General features: G+C 41.2%; 1 protein-coding gene across 1 annotated transcript in view; it reads left to right on the top strand.

The window, feature by feature from the left end:
- Positions 1 to 17,663, top strand: part of mapk8a (mitogen-activated protein kinase 8a) — a 120,370-nt gene that overhangs the window by 89,637 nt on the left and 13,070 nt on the right. The window contains exons 6-10 of the mRNA XM_087982346.1: positions 6,604 to 6,769; positions 9,045 to 9,116; positions 11,278 to 11,460; positions 14,184 to 14,308; positions 17,034 to 17,094. Coding sequence (XP_087838472.1) covers positions 6,604 to 6,769; positions 9,045 to 9,116; positions 11,278 to 11,460; positions 14,184 to 14,308; positions 17,034 to 17,094 — 607 coding nt within the window. The remainder of the gene's footprint in view (positions 1 to 6,603; positions 6,770 to 9,044; positions 9,117 to 11,277; positions 11,461 to 14,183; positions 14,309 to 17,033; positions 17,095 to 17,663) is intronic.

The following is a 17,663-nucleotide window of genomic DNA, read 5'->3' as shown; positions in this document are numbered from 1 at the left end:
GTTGTCTTGCATCCTTTTTAAAAAAAGTACCTGAATGAGCACTTGGCATGTAATCACATTGTGGGCCAAGTGCTGGTAAATGGGATTAGGTTGAAGGTCAAAGTGAGGTCTGCAGCTGCTGGAGACCAGAGTCGAGAGTGTGGTGCTGGAAAAGCACAGCAGGTCAGGCAGCATCCGAGGAGCAGGAGAATTGCCATTTCGGACCAGAGCCCTTCATCAGGAATAATTCCAGTTGCAGTGTTGGTTTTTGTATTTGCCTGCTATTGAGATCAGACTGACCACGCTATAATTATTTGGACTAGCCTTTGTATCCTTTTTTGGATAACATTTGCAGACCTCTGGTATCTTTCCTGTGTCTGATGGGCATTGGTTAATTATCCTCAGATGATCTGCTATTTCCTCCTTGCCTGGTAGAGGACTACAAACCTGAATGGCATAGATTGGGGGGGGGCGGGGGGGTTAGTTAGAGGCTATTTCCCAGCCTGGAAAGGCCAGCTGCATAGGGAGCCGGTTCAGTTTGAGAGCGGGTACATTTTTGGGGAGGGATGCGTGGAAAATGTTTCTCTCAAAGGGTGGGGGGTGTCTGGAATATACTGCCAGTGGAGTTGGTAGAAGCAGGCACATTAGCAACCTCGAGGGTATATCTTGATACACGTGAACGGGAGGTGAATGGAGGGATAGAAACCATGTGTGGGCAAAATGTAGCAGATCTAAAGGATTAGGCATCAGTGCAGACTTGGTGAATTGTATTGTTCTAAGAGCTTGAGTTACAAATTAATCCAACCATTGTAACTTGTCCACCTTTGAGAGACAGTTCCTCCAGTGCCTTTCTGCTCCTTGTGCTTTTTTTAATCTAATATTTCACACTCTAACTAGGCCATCTACATCATTGTGAAGACAGGGACAAAATCTAATCATTTAAAACCTTACCCATATCTCCTATATTCAAGCACCTTCCCTTAATCATTATCTTTGGGCAGACTGGTTTTAAGTTGGGACTATGACACTGAAGCAGTTTAAAAAGCTACAGATATTCTCTCCTCAGAATTCTTAACCTGCATTGGAAGCTCATTTTTATGCTCATGTATTTTGATCTGTTTAAAATTCAGCTGTTGAATAAGTTTTTAATTGCAGGGTTACTGAATTAATTTTGCCCTGAACTTCCTCTCCCTATTTCCAAACAAAACGGCTTCAAGTTTGATTGCAGGGAATCTAAAATGCAGGGAAATGGAAGTACAACTTTTGTTCTCCCTGGAGTTATTTTAAGGGAGCCCATAATATTGACAGGTTCTCTGATTTTAAATTAATAGATTATTAACCAGGCAGATCTTTATTGTCAGTAAGACAGGAGTGTGTGCTGCATGTGTTTGATTGAAGCACATGTCTTTGCGCTGCAGTTAATGTTGAAGTCCATGTGGGATAAAGTGATGTAATGCATGTTTGACAGCTACTTGAGACTTCTCTGCTCAAGTATAATTAATGCCTGTTGGTTCAGTAATAACTCAACTTGAGGTTTGCTGATAGACAAAAATAGTCTGGACCACTCTGGTTTTCTGAGCAATAAAATGGGCTGATGGTGTATGAACTTAGTTCTGCTGAAGGGGAAGAAAAATCCATGCTTAAAGCAATATATTATGTCAGAGCATTCACAATGCTTTGTTAATTTTACCTTTACCATCACCCCTCAAATTATTTGATCATTTGTAGAATTTTCATTTTCAGAGTGGAGGCTTTTCGACTATTGTGCACTGTGCAGTGTAAAAATCTATTTAACTTGTCAGATACTGGAGAGTGCCTTTTTCCTTGAGGGTTGGAAAATAAACTAGGATTTTTTTCTATTGAGGAATGGTGCTGCATGGCTGTTTCTCAACTGAACAGAGTGCACACTCGCCATTGAATTGGGGTGATGACAGCTCACCAATAATGACTGATTAGATTACACTTATTTATTCTCTGAAAGGGAAAATGATTGAAAGCTTTTCTGAGACTTCCATTTCTGTCTGCAATGTCAACGAAGTTTCAACAGTGTCCTCACTCTATTTTCTGATCCTTGTAATGCTGTAGTCTAGATCCTATTGTTCAGTCATGAAAGCTTTGTATCACTGTAGCTCCCTCATGAGGATCGCTAGAATTGACCTCTGTTTAAATGCCAGCAGGAACTACTGCACTGTGGTACCCATTGTGGCATTTCTGTCTTTGCTCCAGTGCTCTAATTGATGGTTGTCAAAAGTGAGTTCAAAATTAAAACATGACCTGGTGTCATCATGAGCAAGATGACCAAGATTCCTTTACCTGTGCAAACTGATTTTTAAAACATCTTACAAAGCATTGTGGTGTTTGTCATTCATCAAAGCAGTCAGTCTTCAACACAAGTGAAAGATCGACTGTCGATTTATAGATGTATTTGTCTCTCTTCCTCCCTTCCAAAGCTGCCAGTGCGTTATTGTTTATTCTTAAATTATCTATGCACAATTAATTATTGCCATAGATGTCAGATTTTATAACTGCCATTAGCTTTCGCTATCTGCAATAACTGGTCATACAAGTACGAATTAGATTCATGATTCATTTGATTGAGTCTGGCTGACTTGAGTAGAACTAATGTTTTCTTTCAACTTTTCCTGAATGTTTCAGTAAGTCTTTGCTGTACATTATCGGTGTGATTGCAGCATTTTGTCTTTTTTAAAATAAAATAAAAGCTGGCTGCAACTATTTATCTGAAAACTTACCTAAAAATGTGTAGCTTAAAGATCCCTGACCAGATAAGCATAAACCCCTTCTACAATAGCAGAAGGAGCCGTAACAGCACTGCCATTGTAAGTACACAGTGTCAACCAGTTGCCAGAATTATATTCTGCTGAGAATGGACAATCATTTTTATCTGTTAATCCTAACTTTTTTGTTTGAAAGTGCACCATTCTTTAGGGAGAGCTCCTTTGCTTATTATAAATATGCATCATATGGCTATTAAGTACCGCATGAGACTAAAACCAACATATTTCTACTACTGTTAGAAAATGTTTCCATCCTTTGCTAAGAAAAGGGAGTACAGCTCCAGTTTCCTTTTCTGACTACCAATTAATAGTTATCCACTAATCCCCTCCTGTAAGTGTATCTATTGCCAAAACGAACCACACCGCAAATTGAAGAAACAACATCTCATCTTCTGCCTGGGCAGCCTATAGCCCGGAGGACTCAACATTGAGTTCTCCAATTTCAAATAAACTCCCTCCTTCCCATTCCCCAAATCCCTTCCCACCCCCTCCCCCACACTTCTTCCACTCCTTTCTGCCAACAGGATTCATTCCTCCTATCGACCAACCAGGTGATACCCTCTACCTGTCTTCACCTGCCCCCACCCAACCCCTTTTATTTGCAGCTGCTCCCACACCCACCCCAGCCCTGAAGAATGGTCATACCTGAAATGTTGACTTCTCCACCTCCTGATGCTGCCTGGCTTGCTGTGTTCTTCCAGCCTCCTGCCTGTCCATGATTGTTTATCTGCAATTAGTAGCCTTCACTTTGAAATAGAGGACCATTTGGCTGAAGTGCCCAAAAAAAAAATCCATTTTGTGTTTAGAGGGGAGACATCTTATTCTTAAACTTCTGTCCCTTAGTGTTAGCCTTCCCAACATGAGGATATACATCCTGTGTGGTACCATAATAAGATGATTTCTCATTCTTCTAAATTCCAACTGATTCAAGACCCAAAATATTCAACTTTCATTTAATACAATAATCCTTTCATCTCAGGAATAAGTTAAGTGAACCACCTGAGCTGCTTCTAAAGCAGTTATGTAGGGTTTTTTGTAAACCAGGGGACCAAGCCTTAACACAGTACACCAGGTGTGTGTACCAATACCCTATTCAGATTACTAAAGCTTCCCTACTTTTGTGTTCTATTCCCTTTCCAATAGACATCAATCTTACACATTGCTGTTCCTGCATATAGAAGCACAGAAATTAGGAGTGTGAGAAAGCAGTTCAGCCCCTGTATCCCACTCTGGCATTTATGATGATCCAAGCTCCTGCCTGATCCCCAAAGCCCTTTTATTCTGCTTTTCACTAGAATCATATGTTTTTTCCTTTTCTTGAATCTAATTAGATTAGATTTCCTACAGTGTGGAAACAGGCCCTTCGGCTCAACCAGTCCACACTGACCCTCCGAAGAGTAACCCACCCAGACCCATCTCCCTCTGACAAATGCACCTAACACTATATGGGCAATTTAGCATGGCCAATTCACCTGACCGGCTCATCTTTGGACTGTGGAAGGAAACCGGAGCACCCGGAGGGAATCCATGCAGACACGGGGAGAATGTGCAAACTCCAGACAAAGTCACTGAGGCTGGAATTGATGATTGGAACTCACTGCTTCAGACTGCAGTGGAGATAGAATCAAAGATTCACAACCCCCTCAGAACTAGTTTGTCCTCAGCTCCGTTTTGAACTGACCTCCTCCCACTCGATATCTGTGACTTCTCGTTTGAGACTGCCCCACAAGAGGGAACATCTGTTCAACATCCACTTTGTCAGTCCCCATTGTGATTTTATATACCTCGATCAGATTCCCCCCTCGTTCCTCTGAACCCCAGTGAGCTATTCAAAGTCACTCCTCCCACACCAGCCCTTTCACCCCGGAATCAATCTAGTGAACTTCCAGTGCCACCACATCCTTCCTCAAATAAGGAGACCAAAACGGGACACATTATTCAAGGCGTGTTCTCATCAAGGCCTTATAAAATTGCAGTAATACTTCTATCCTTTTTTATAATCCACTTCTTTGGCAATAAATGCCAGGATTCCATTTGCTTTTCCTATTATATGCTGCACCTGCATCCCCATTTGCTGCAGCTTGTACACACAGACACCCAGATCCTTCTGCACTGATATACTTGGAATCAGCTACCCATTTGCATAGTGATTTGCCCACTTTTAAAATGTAAAACTTTGCACTTATCCATATTAAACTTCATCTGCCAGATTCTGGCTCATTCTCCTAGCCAATCCTGTCAATATCCATCTGGGAACTCTTATCACCTCATCACAGCCTTCTTTCCCACCTGTTTTAGTGCTACCTACAAATTTTAATGTTTCATTGTCCCTGCTTTTGGAATATCACAACTTATGCATCCAGTATTTCTGCTGCCACCTTCTCTAATACCCCAGGGTGCAGACCATCAGGCCCTAGGGACTTATCTGCCTTTAATCCAATCAGTCTACTTGAAATCTTCTCCCTCGTTACAGTTATTTCAACAAATACTAACTTTAATGATTTCATGTCCCAAGAAATTCTGATCTCTTTGTATCATTAAATTTTGAAATACACCTCCATTTAAATATTGTTCTAATTCTGTATTCTTGCTCCCAGAAGACTGGATTTGGGTTCTGTCATGAAATATGTAGATCAGATGGACTTTGTTTAGAATTTACAGTAAACAGGAAAAAGCTATTGACGGAACTGAGCTATGTAGCTGTTTGTAGATCCCCACACACCTTGCCTTGCTAACTATTTCTCACACTGCCCCTGTATCCCTCTATTCTGATTGTTTGAGAAGGTGATAGGTAATTGTTTTTCTCCTGATGGTTTATATTGAGATGGAAAGGTGCAGTGCCAAGGTGCTGGCTTCAGCAGAATGTCTTGTCAGTCATTAAAATAGTTTTTGCTTTTCCACTCTTTCCCTTCTTTGATAATATATTTTCTTACCTTCTCAAGCTAATTATAATCTGTTTTCTCAATTAAATTCTTGTATTTGGACAACATTGAAATGAAAATGTGATTTAGCATTGGTGAATATTAAAGAAAATTATTACTTGTTTTTATAGCTCTTAACCCAGTTGAACAAACAGAATGACTGTACAGCAGCAGGGAGGATGTGGCACCCTCTGAGTCAATTACTACTTGTCGGAAAACTTAATTGATGGGCAATTGGGTAAACATGCAGCACTCCGACCAATGAGAGAAATTCTTATGTAGCAGAAATTATTCAAATACATCCAGGAACATTGAGTTGCTGCATTTGATGTCAAGTGGGATTAGATATATAGCAATATAAATGCAGTGGTCCAAATCTGAAGTTGAATTTTCAGTCTTAAACCATCAGTGTATTATGATAGCTGAGACATGTGTCATCTCTTTCCTGCTTTAGCTTTGGATTGGATGCAATACAACCAGAAACCAGGTATTTTTGGCATCTTCTGGGAAGTTTATACAACAAAATTGACCTCCTAATGGAGTCCCACCTAATATTATCCTGACCTTGGAATATAACAAACATGCTGACCTCTGAATCTTTGCAGTAGCATGTATTTGCAGGACATCCTTATGGCTAGGCAGGCATGACATGCAACCAACAGTGCAACTCTCTAATTTCTGTTGTGTACCCTACTAAATGGATACCAGTCTGATATCTGCTTTTTTATGATATCATCTTAAACCAGCCATTTTATTCATGTTATATTGTGTTTGTACTTTGTTTTTTTTTTAACCACTCGTTCTGACTTTCAATTCCTTGTGCTTGCTTGTACTTTGTAGTTAAGGACAGTCTCGAATTTGTGTCCCCTCAAACCAAATAAAAACTTGATTTTGTTTCTAACTTTTAGGACCTGAAGCCAAGTAACATAGTTGTGAAAGCAGACTGCACACTGAAGATCTTAGATTTTGGACTAGCAAGAACAGCAGGAACTAGTTTCCTGATGACGCCTTATGTGGTTACACGATACTATCGTGCTCCCGAGGTCATTCTAGGGATGGGATACAAAGAAAATGGTTAGTGTGTGTTTGTGCATAATTGGAGGGATAGAAGAGAGGCTTGTCTCTTTGGAGCCAGTGAGTTGGTATTATCGTCCTCTTATTGAGTCACATCTGGACAAAATGACTGCAAATTTATTTACCTGTAAATTCAAAGGAAGGATTTTAATCTGATCGAGTCTTTCCAACTGTTCTTATTCTCAATACTTTCTAATGTAAATTTATTTAATCATGGGGATATGCAAGTTGATGAAGATGAGTTCTTGATGTGTCCTGCACTGTTTGAGGAAGGAGTATTTGGTTACATGACATTAATTTACTGCAAGATATTTCTGTTGATAGGAGTTGTGAACTTGCTCCAAACATGAGTAAAAATGTCTTTTTCTGGCTTAAAAACTCATTACTTTCATTAATGTTTAAATAAAATTCCCTTAAGGAGGAGCTTGTTTAGTAACCAAGAAATGGTTGAAGGTTGCTTGTTTTTTTTTTCGATGACTTGATTTTGCTAGTGCCCATGTATACTTCATACAATGGACTGGACCAAAACAGCAAAGCATAGAGCCTGAGCTTGTAATCATTTTAATAAGATAGGGCTTCTAAATTGTTATCATGAATAGCTCCATGTAAGATCAACATATTGACTTTTTTTTTAGAATAATATGGAGATGGACAATAGGTATTGATAACTATCCAAGCATTCCGACTCTGCATTCTGAAGTCCAATTCAGTCGAACCTAACATCCTAAAACCTAGAAATGCATGTTTGGAGCCAAGTACCATACATTCTTTCTGGATAAAGACAGCAGCAATTAAGCATTTCATGTTTCTGCTGTTTAGAAATGAGGGAGATTAACATGAACATTTTGTTCACAAGTGAGTTTTAATGTACTAGTGTCACCAGTAGCATCTTGAATATATGAATTATTTTATATTCTACAATTTATATGCTGAAAGTTTCACAAATAAGTATCAACAAATTATTGGGCAATTGGATAACTGATAGTACTGCAGTGCTGTATTTTGGTAATATGCTGTTTTTGTGCTAAATTGTATTTTGTAAAATTCATGCAAGCTGTTTTCAGTAAATGCTGAAGTGGTTCTTAATCTCTAACAGAAATGGGTAGTAAAAGAGATGATTATGTGGATTGAGGGATGCAATGTGGTATGATTGAATTTGATGTGCTGAGCATAAATGTTTATTTTATTGATTCATTTGTATGTGTTGCTGTACTGTAAATGTGCTCCATTACACAATGTCATGGCTGCTTTTGCTATGGTTACAAATTTGGAGGGGGGAAGTTGGTGGATTTGAATTGGGCCTATGTGAAAATCTAAATAATTCTCATGTTTGAGTGTCCTGCACACTCAGTACATGTAAGACTTGTGGTGTTTTGATTAGCCTGGTTAAACCTGCTTCAACAAATATTTTTCCCTTCTTTTATGCTACAAACTTGTAGTGGATTTGTGGTCTGTTGGGTGCATTATGGGAGAAATGGTTCGTCACAAAATCCTCTTTCCAGGAAGGGACTGTATCCTTAATGCTGCGTGCAGTGGTGTGGATAGGCTACAACCTGTGGAAAGGTTGTATTTTGCCATTTGAAGAACAAGCCCTTGACAATTGATACAATTGGTTCTTTTTTATATAATGTTTTAAGCACTTTAAATTGCTCTCCTCTTGTTTTTTTTTCAAATTACCCAGGTAGGACCTGTAGCAAATCTGTCGCTCTCCATAGGAGAGGCTGCATCTGGCTATGGGACATACAGTCTCTGCTGGTTATTTTGAAATTGTTTCCAAGTTTATATGTACTGACCATCTATGCTAAATCTGTTGTGACCGTGCTCCTGTGGCCCTAGATTATTGATGTTTGTGTCTGGTCCCTGCAGTTTCATAAAATCCAACAAAATGTCAGAACTACAATAAAGAATTTTATTATAAAATTTGTAGTGACTTTGGGATTTCTCACCTTGAGTTTCCATTAGTTTGTAGAAATGGATTACTGCTTTGTGATCAATTCAAAACGATTCTGTCTTCGGTGCAGGGGAAAGGCTAATGACTACGTGGAAGCAATCAAAACATTGACCTGTTTGAATAAGATTTGAGTGAATCATAATTCACTGTTGTAATTCAAAGTTACTGTCCAGGAGCCAGACACAAACAGGTTTCTCTTCCAGAATTCTTCAAAATGTATCGGTCATCTCATAAATTGTCCTAGTGTGTTTGTGTTTTTGTTTTTTTTTTCGTTTGAATCCAATTTCTGCATGTTAATTTCATGTCATTGCATTTTGTTTTCAGTTGATATCTGGTCAGTTGGGTGCATCATGGGCGAAATGATCAGAGGTGGTGTGTTGTTCCCCGGTACAGATCGTATCCTTCCCATTTTAACCTTGGGCATAGTGTTTAAAATATTCTGTTTAGTACTCCAGACTCCCACGTGTTTGCAAGTCATTGTACTTGTTTCTTGCTTCCTGTGTTAGGATGTTGCATGAATGAAACCGTTTTGATAGCACTCAACCTGTTTAGAGCATTATCGGATTTTCCTTGCATGCGCCATTAATTCATCTTGCATTTCTGTCGATACGATGAAGTGGTTTAAAATTCAGGTTTAGCATTGAAATTCCAGTACAGTTTTTTTTTTAATAGAATGATAGGGCATGAATCTAGATCACCTTTTGCCCAAGTGTTTGCGTGTGATCTCTGCTATGTTACTGCACAGCAATGTAATGGGAGTCAAAGCCATGCTCGTGTAGTGTATTTGGGGAATGTTAATTGACCAATGATGGAACATCTCTAAAAGATTTTGCAAGTGCAAGATATGTTTGAAAGTAGAAATTAAGAAAAAAAAACAAATGTGTTTAACTTATCGGTACTCCATATCTATGACCACCTTCTTGTTCCTTGCAGAAGGCAATGTCAGTCTGAGGTATCATTTAATCGTCGCTAGTGTTCTTCCTGCTGTGAACTATAAACAGTAGGCCCAGTGTATCTGCAGCATGAATCTGTCTTGCATAAACATAACAAGCAACGATTAACAAGCCGCGACTTTAGAAACCAATCATAGTAACCCTACAACTTCCCTAATTGAGATCAACATCACTCTTTTGCGCACTCTGTTTCTCTCACATGCACACACTTATTACTGAGACCAGTGAACTCTGCACAGACTGGAAACTGAACTTGAGACCTTTTATGCTCTTACATGCAAGAATTGCAATCTCTGAGCCATCAGGGATCTGTATAGCTTGTGAATTTATTTCATCTGGTACTTAATCTACTTGACATCAGCAGTAAAATGTACATTGAATGTATCTAAATGGGCTACTCAAGCAGGAATTTATAAATCAGGAAATAGTTGTGCTTAATGACAGGATAATATCAAATCATGCTCTCATTGGTTGAAAAAATGAATATAGTTCTATGTGTTAAGTGTTGTAGCTGTGCTAAAATATTTATGATCGGTATTAGCATTTTACAATTTTTAACACAGCAGTTTGTGAATTTAAGTGTGCCCTCTTCCATTATTTCACACTGAGTGCCACTGCATTGGCTCATTTTCCTCTCAAATTCACTCGCCCTCTTCTCTCTAGATATACCTGCTGCGTGTCTGAAGTGCAGCTGTAATTTAGTCAGGGTCCACACCAAAGCCATGTTTAAATCTACGTTGCCTCCTACGTTTTGATTTTGACATTTCTTTGGTAAACTTTTTTTTAAGAATCATAGAATCCCTACAATGTGGAAACAAGCCATTTGGCCCAACAAGTCCACACCGACCCTCCGAGGAATAACCCAGCCAGACTCATTCCCCTATAACTCTACATTTAACCCTGATTAATGTACCTAACCTACATTTCTCTGAACACTGTGGGCAATTTAGCGTGGGCAATTCAGCGTGGCCAATTCACCTGACCTGCACATCTTTAGACTGTGGGAGGAAACCAGAGCACCCGGAGGAAACCCACACAGACACTGGGGGGGAATGTGAAAACTCCACACAGACAATCGTCCGAGGCTGCAATCGAACCCGGATCCCTGGTGCTGTGAGGCAGCAGTGCCAACCACTGAGCCATCATGCCACACCTTGAACTTGTATGAAATCTGTCCATTTCTGTATTGTCCCCCACTGGCTCGTAACTTTCTGGGGTGTCAACAGTACACTTAAAGCTTAAATGGGTGAGAGTTCCTAGCTTGGCTGTATAACTTTTTAATATTACATTGCAGCATTCTTATCTGGTTAAAATGATGTATGCATCTAAATTTTCAGTATTTGCAGTTTTTTGCTCTTTGCTCATGTATTTTAATGATTTTGGATGCTATCAATATAGGGACAAGAGTGTGGGATGGTTACTATTAATTTTAGACAGGAGAGATTGAATTGAGTCCTGCGCTACTTCAGTCTCATTTTATTGTTTAAGATTTTAAGTGTTCTGCATAGGCAGATGATTTCAAAGTGACAATACATAAGTTATTGACATAGATCAGCTGTTTGTGTGCCTTGTCAGCCATATTTTTCTTAGCTACCTAACTCTAGATATTGATCAATGGAACAAAGTGATCGAACAGTTAGGAACACCAGCCTCTGAGTTCATGAAGAAGTTGCAGCCCACCGTGAGGACTTACGTGGAGAACAGACCCAAGTATACGGGCTACAGTTTTGAGAAACTCTTTCCAGACGTCCTATTTCCTGCCGATTCTGAGCACAACAAACTGAAAGGTAATGGAACGGCACGCTTTTCATTTCTCAGGCTGTTCACCGCAGTCATGTACACTGTGTGCAGTTGGCCCACCCCCGGCAGTTATGAGCTTTGAGCTGATGCATTTGAACTAAAGGTGCTTCTCATATTTGTGTTTCTGTTAGCTCTTCCAAGTGCCTGATCAGAGCAGGTGGTGCTATACTCTTGGTTGTAACTCTGAGGGGGCTCCTTCTTGGAGTTGAAATCCTGCACAACTACTGTTCATCCAGTCTTGGTTGAGGAACAACCAAATACATCCACTTAATGCTCTCTATTAATGGCCTACAACTAAAATTTAGGTTGTTTGCAAGTTAAGCAATCAATTAAGTCACTGGATTGCTTCCAGCAGTGACTGCAGTTCTATTGCACAATGTAACACTTCAGATACTGAGAACGTAAAGGCAGGCGTAGGCAGTTTGGTTCCTTGAGCCTATCCAACCATTCAGCAAGATTATGGCTGGTCTGCCACAGGCTGCCACTCCACTCCACTTTCATGCCAGCTCTTCATAACCCTCAACTCTCTGATATTTCAAACATCTGCCCAGTTCTTTCGAGTGAAAACTCGATTATCCGAACGAGATGAGCGGGCACTTTTTCTTTCGGATAATAGATCATTCAGAAAATCGATTAAATGCCTTTCCTCTGGCACTCAGAGTTTTGAAGTCTGCTCTCTATTCAGGAGACTAGCAGGAGCATGCAGTGCGTGAGGCCCCGCCCCCAACACCGCTCCTATCCATCATCGACCCCCTGCCTCCCATATCCAATACCGCCCCCGCAACCCGGTCCAACCCTGCCCCACTCCCACCCTAACCCAGTCCACCCCAACTCGGTCCGACACTGACCCTGCTACCCGGTCCAACTCCCCCCCCCCTCCCCTCCCCTCCCCCCTCACGCCCTCCCCCCTAACCCGGTCCACCCCCAACTCAGTCTGACACTGCCCCCCCCAAACCATTCAAACTCCACCCCAACCCGGTCCACCCCCAACTCGATCTGACACTGCCCCCTAAACCATTCAAACCCCCCCCCCCCCAACCCAGTCCACCCCCAAACCGGTCCTACCCTGCCCCCCAAATCATTCAAACCCCACACCCGACCCCAACCCTGTCTAACCCCAACCCCCAGCACAAAGCGTGCGAGCCCCTGCCCGCAGCACACCCCCACCCCCACTAATCCCCCCCCCCCCCTCTCCAGGGCATCCAGACTACACACCAACAAAACTGCTGCTGCTGCCTTTGTGGGGTAAGTCTCCAAATAGCACACAGACGCAGCCACAGACACAGACACAACCTTTTACTGCAAATTTTTGATAGGTTCCACGTTTGCCCTGCACAGAACAATGCTGGAGAGATTATTCCTGGGAAGCGGGGGGGGGGGGGGTGACGGTTAGGGTACACCCCTCTGTAGAGCTCCGGGGAAAGTGTGGGGAGAGAGAGGGGGCGGGAGGTCAGTCGCTTGGAGACGGTGCTTGATTAGTCACCGTAAGCAAAAGACACGTTCACTGCTGGAAATACATCTGTGATGTAATGTTTCTATCGGGACCTCGAGATCTCCGGATAATCCGATTTTCGGATAATTGGTATTCGGATAATTGAGGTTCCCCTGTACACGCTTTGTGATCTGGGCTGTTAATGTTCCGTTGGCATTAGTTTGTTGTCTTCTATTGTTTACACAATCCTGTTTATTCTAACAACACTTAAGCCTTGTGATTGATGCAGTGTCAATTAAAATACCTTAAGTTGAGTTTTGAGTTTGATCGTGGTTAAGTTACCTGTTCAAATAGACTCTTTCTTATTTAAAAAAGACTTCAGTTTTAAAGAAGGACTTTTGTGTATGGCAACGCATCGAAATGACTGACAGCCACTTGATCTGAAACAGGTACAGTTCAGCAGTTCCAAATGGTCTTGTGCAATTGAATATTTTACAACACAGAGCTCATTATACCTGCATTGATTTGTTGAAAATTAATCCATTTGTTTAACACATGCACAATCCACGTGGCGGCTGATTGATTACGTCCTGACTTGTTTGTTGGATGAAATTTATCTCAACCAGTGTCAGACTTGGCTCAGGGACTCTTGAGCCAGGAGGTCACATGTTCAAAGCTCTGTCCCAGAGACTTGAATGCATTGTCCGGCCTCCAAGTCCCACAAAGGCCCAAGGGAATGGAGAGGTTGCAGCAGTCACACTCTTATTTGGAGGATATTAGACACTGAACACTTCCCTTCCCATTTGGGAAGTATGAAAAAAAGTGCGCTTTTTGAAAAGAAATGGTATTCCCTTCGCATACGAGACCATATTCGTCCCTCAATCGATTTACCTAAAATTAACTTGCATCTGATGTAGTAACTGCACGGATTATAAAGTGGCCGCCATGTTTACCCAAATTACAAAGGCCGTACATAGAAAGTGCTTTGGCAATTTCCTGAGACAGTGAAAGTCACTATGATTGCAAGTTAATTTATTCTTTGTAAATGGAGCAAATCAAGTTGCACAACACCAAATTTCATACATTTTTTGCTCATTTTTAAAATTTTAATGACACATGCAGGTAGTTGGAGCTTCTTTTATTTAATCACCCCTGTGTCTGACGAGCAAAACAGTTCAGTTCTGAAATAACTTCTAATGCTTATTCAAACGTGTATTTATGATTGCAGGTAAACGATCTCTACAGTACTTAACTGGAGTTTCCCCTTCTGTGTTACAGCAAGTCAAGCTAGAGATTTGTTATGTAAAATGCTTGTAATAGATGCATCAAAGAGAATTTCAGTGGATGACGCTCTGCAACACCCTTACATTAACGTTTGGTATGATCCTGCTGAAGTAGAAGCTGTAAGTGTTTAATTTGTCTGTCTTCTCCACGCATACTTGTCTAGTGACTGTGTAACACAAATGGCACAATGCCACCACTAATCTGAAAAACGGCAAGTAAAAAGCTTATCTGACTCCAACTAAAGAGGTTTTATTTGCAGCAAAAATAGAAATTACTGGAAAAGCTCAGCAAGAGAGATCCTGGCAGTATCTGTGGAGAGAAATCAGTTAATGTTTCGTGTTGAGCGACCCTTCCTCATTTTATTTGCTGGTATTCTAAATCAGATTAGATCCCACTTTAAGATCAAACAACCAGGTGTAGGTCGTACGACATCCGGAGCCAGTTTGACCTTCTTTTGGCTGACGTGGATCTCTCTTCACTTTTCTATGCTATCCCCCATAAGATTAGGAGCAGAAGTAGGCCATTCAGCCCATTGACCCTGCTTCACCATTCAATGAGATCATGGGTGATCCGATCATCCTCAACTCCACTTTTCTGCCTTTTCCCATAATGCACAGTTCCCTGACCGATTAAAAATCTGTCAAACTTGCCCTTGAATATACTTAACGATCCAGCCCTCTGCAGTAATTCCCACCTCCCTTGATTTCATTTGTGCCCAAAAATCTGTTGGTATCAAACTTTGAATATCTTTGACTGCTGAGCACCAGCAGTCTAGAGAATTCCAGAAATTCCTGTGTTGACAGCACATGGTTTACTTAAAGAAGCCATCCCTACTCTAATCTCTGGGCATCTATAGCATCCCTGAGGTCTACAGTGCACCAGGCCACACATTACATACTACACTGTGACCAGTTCCTGGTGTAAACCTCCTATGTGTCGCATAATCTGTCATCCCAGAAACCGGAATCTCCAGTAACAAGTGCAGAACGTCACCACTCCACAATAACAGTGGTGTCAGTGTTATTGTATAGAATTCCAATGTTGTCACTCCGAAGGGATTCTAAAAGGGCTATCCGAAGATGAAGTATCGCTCCCTTCGTGCTCCTAGTAAAATGGAGACTCCAAGTTAAAAGGCTCCAAGCCTCGTTACCGCAAACTCCAGTGGCTAACCAGCACTTTTGATTCACCCATGCCGTAAGACCATAAAAGCTAGGAGTTGAAATTAGGCCTTTCAGCCCATCGAGTTTGCTCTGCCATCCAATCATTGTTGATAAGTTTCTCATCCCTATTCTCTCTCTTTCCCGTAACTCTTGATATTCAAAAACCTATCTGTCTCCATCTTAAAAATACTCAAAGATCTGGCCTCCACAGCCTTCTGTGGCAGTGAATTCCAGAGATTCCCCACTCTCTGGCTGAAGTAGTTTCTCCTTATCTCCGTTCCAAAAGGTCTTCCCTTGACTCTAAGGCTGTGCCCTCCGATCCTTAGTCTCTCCTACCAATGGAAAGATCTTCCCAACATCTATTCTGTCCAGGCCATTCAGTATTCTGTATGTTTCAATTAGATCCCCCCCCCCCATCCTTCTAAACTCCATCGAGTATCGAACCAGAGTTCTCGCACGTTCCTCATATGCCATTTGATCACAAAGCATGTTGGATAATGTGAATGTCACTATATCCATCCTCCTTATCCTTGCCTCCCCATACCTTTTTACAGTTTAATGTTTCAAATACATGTGTGCAGCTATTCTGAATTCATCACTGCTTCTGTCAGGTCATTACTGTTTTAACAGAATTTCAGTAAAATTTTAAATCTCATATGGTCCCCTTGTATAACGGTGGGGCTCTTAAATTTCCACCTTCTGGTTACCAACTTGCTTGTGGCAATAATTGGCTGAATTCACTTTGTCAAACCTTGACATTTTGAGCATGTCTTGTCAGAGTTCCTCTTTGCTCGAATAAAAATCCATTTGTGGGTGAAGGGCATCATAGGCGAAGCCAGTATTTATAGTCCATTTGCAATCCTTCTCGAGGAGGCTCTGAGTTGGTTTCTTGAACTATATGCATCAGCGCCATTAGTGACTCTTCAGATACTGAAGCTGTCCGTGTCTGAATGCAGCAACATCTGGACAACGATCGAGGGTTGGGTTGAAAAGTGGCAGTTGACATTTGTCCCACACAAAAGCCAGGCAATCACCTTCTCCAACAATAGAGACTCTAACCATTATCCCTTGACATTCAATAGCGTTACCATCACAATCTTGCTATCAGCATCCCAGGAGATTGACCAGACACTTAACTGGGCTAGCCATATAAGAATGACTGTATTGAAGTTTGATTCAATCCAAGACATAGAAGCTCAGTTGATTGGCACAACATCCACAAGCATCCTCTCCTTCCATGACTGGCACTCAGTAGTAGCAGCAGCGTGTCTCATTTACAAGGTGAATTGCAGAAATTAACCGAAGTTCCTTAGGCAACACTTTTCAAAGCCACGACCACTGCCATTGAGCAGCATATGGACAGCAGACATGTGGCAACTCCACAACTTGTACATCCCACTCCAAACTGTTCACCATCCTGATTGGCAATATATTGCTGCTGCTTCGCTATCACTCAGTCAACATTAGGGAATTCCCTCCCATACGGCTTTGTAGCACATGGACTGCTGCAGTTTAAGAAGACAGCATGTCACTATCTCCTGATGCTACCTGGCTTGCTGTGTTCTTCCAGCCTCCTGCTTGTCTACTGCCACCTTAAGGACAATGAGAGATGGACAATAAATGCTGGCCCAGTTTGCAACATCCACGTCTCAAGTCTATAAAAATCTTTTTTTCTAAAATGTAGAGTGGCTACAAGAGCAGGTCAGTGAGAAACTCAGTACCTTACTCTGTCCATCATCTACAAAGTACATGTCAGGAGTTTGATGGAATACTCCTCACTTGTTTGGATTGGCATCCTCTGCCTTAAATCCTAGCCTGGCATTTGTGTGTTGCGAATGTTACTTGCCACTTGGTGGGCCAAGCCTAAATTTATCACCCATTTTGCTGCCGTGAGAATGAACTACTTTTGCTCAAAGCCTAGTAAGTTACATCTAGAACGATAAACGTCTTGAAGATTCCATGAAGTTTAGACAAAATTAATGAGTTAGATTGAAGCATGAGAGAAGGAGGATTGTGCTGTTTTTGAAGTATGATCATCACTTGATAGAATTTTGTAAGTAGATGTAAATACAAAATGTTGTTTTACAAATCGTTTATATCCCACATCCCTCCCTGTTCTTATAGACATAGAACATAGAACAATACAGTGTAGAACAAGCCCTTCGGCCCTCGATGTTGCGCCGACCTGTGAACTATTCTCAGCTCGTCCCCCTACACTATCCCAAAATCATCCATGTGCTTATCTACTTTAGTGATAAATTGTAGGGACAGACCATTGATAAACTTCAATTCCAGCTTAAAATCTAGGCATGCT

The sequence above is a fragment of the Chiloscyllium plagiosum genome, unplaced genomic scaffold (genome assembly GCF_037043375.1).
Source record: "Chiloscyllium plagiosum isolate Xiang-an unplaced genomic scaffold, Cpla_swu_hap1 HiC_scaffold_43, whole genome shotgun sequence".
In the NCBI taxonomy this organism is placed as follows: Eukaryota; Metazoa; Chordata; class Chondrichthyes; order Orectolobiformes; family Hemiscylliidae; genus Chiloscyllium; species Chiloscyllium plagiosum.
Note: the sequence above shows the minus strand (reverse complement) of the source record. Positions and strands in the feature narration are given on the sequence as shown.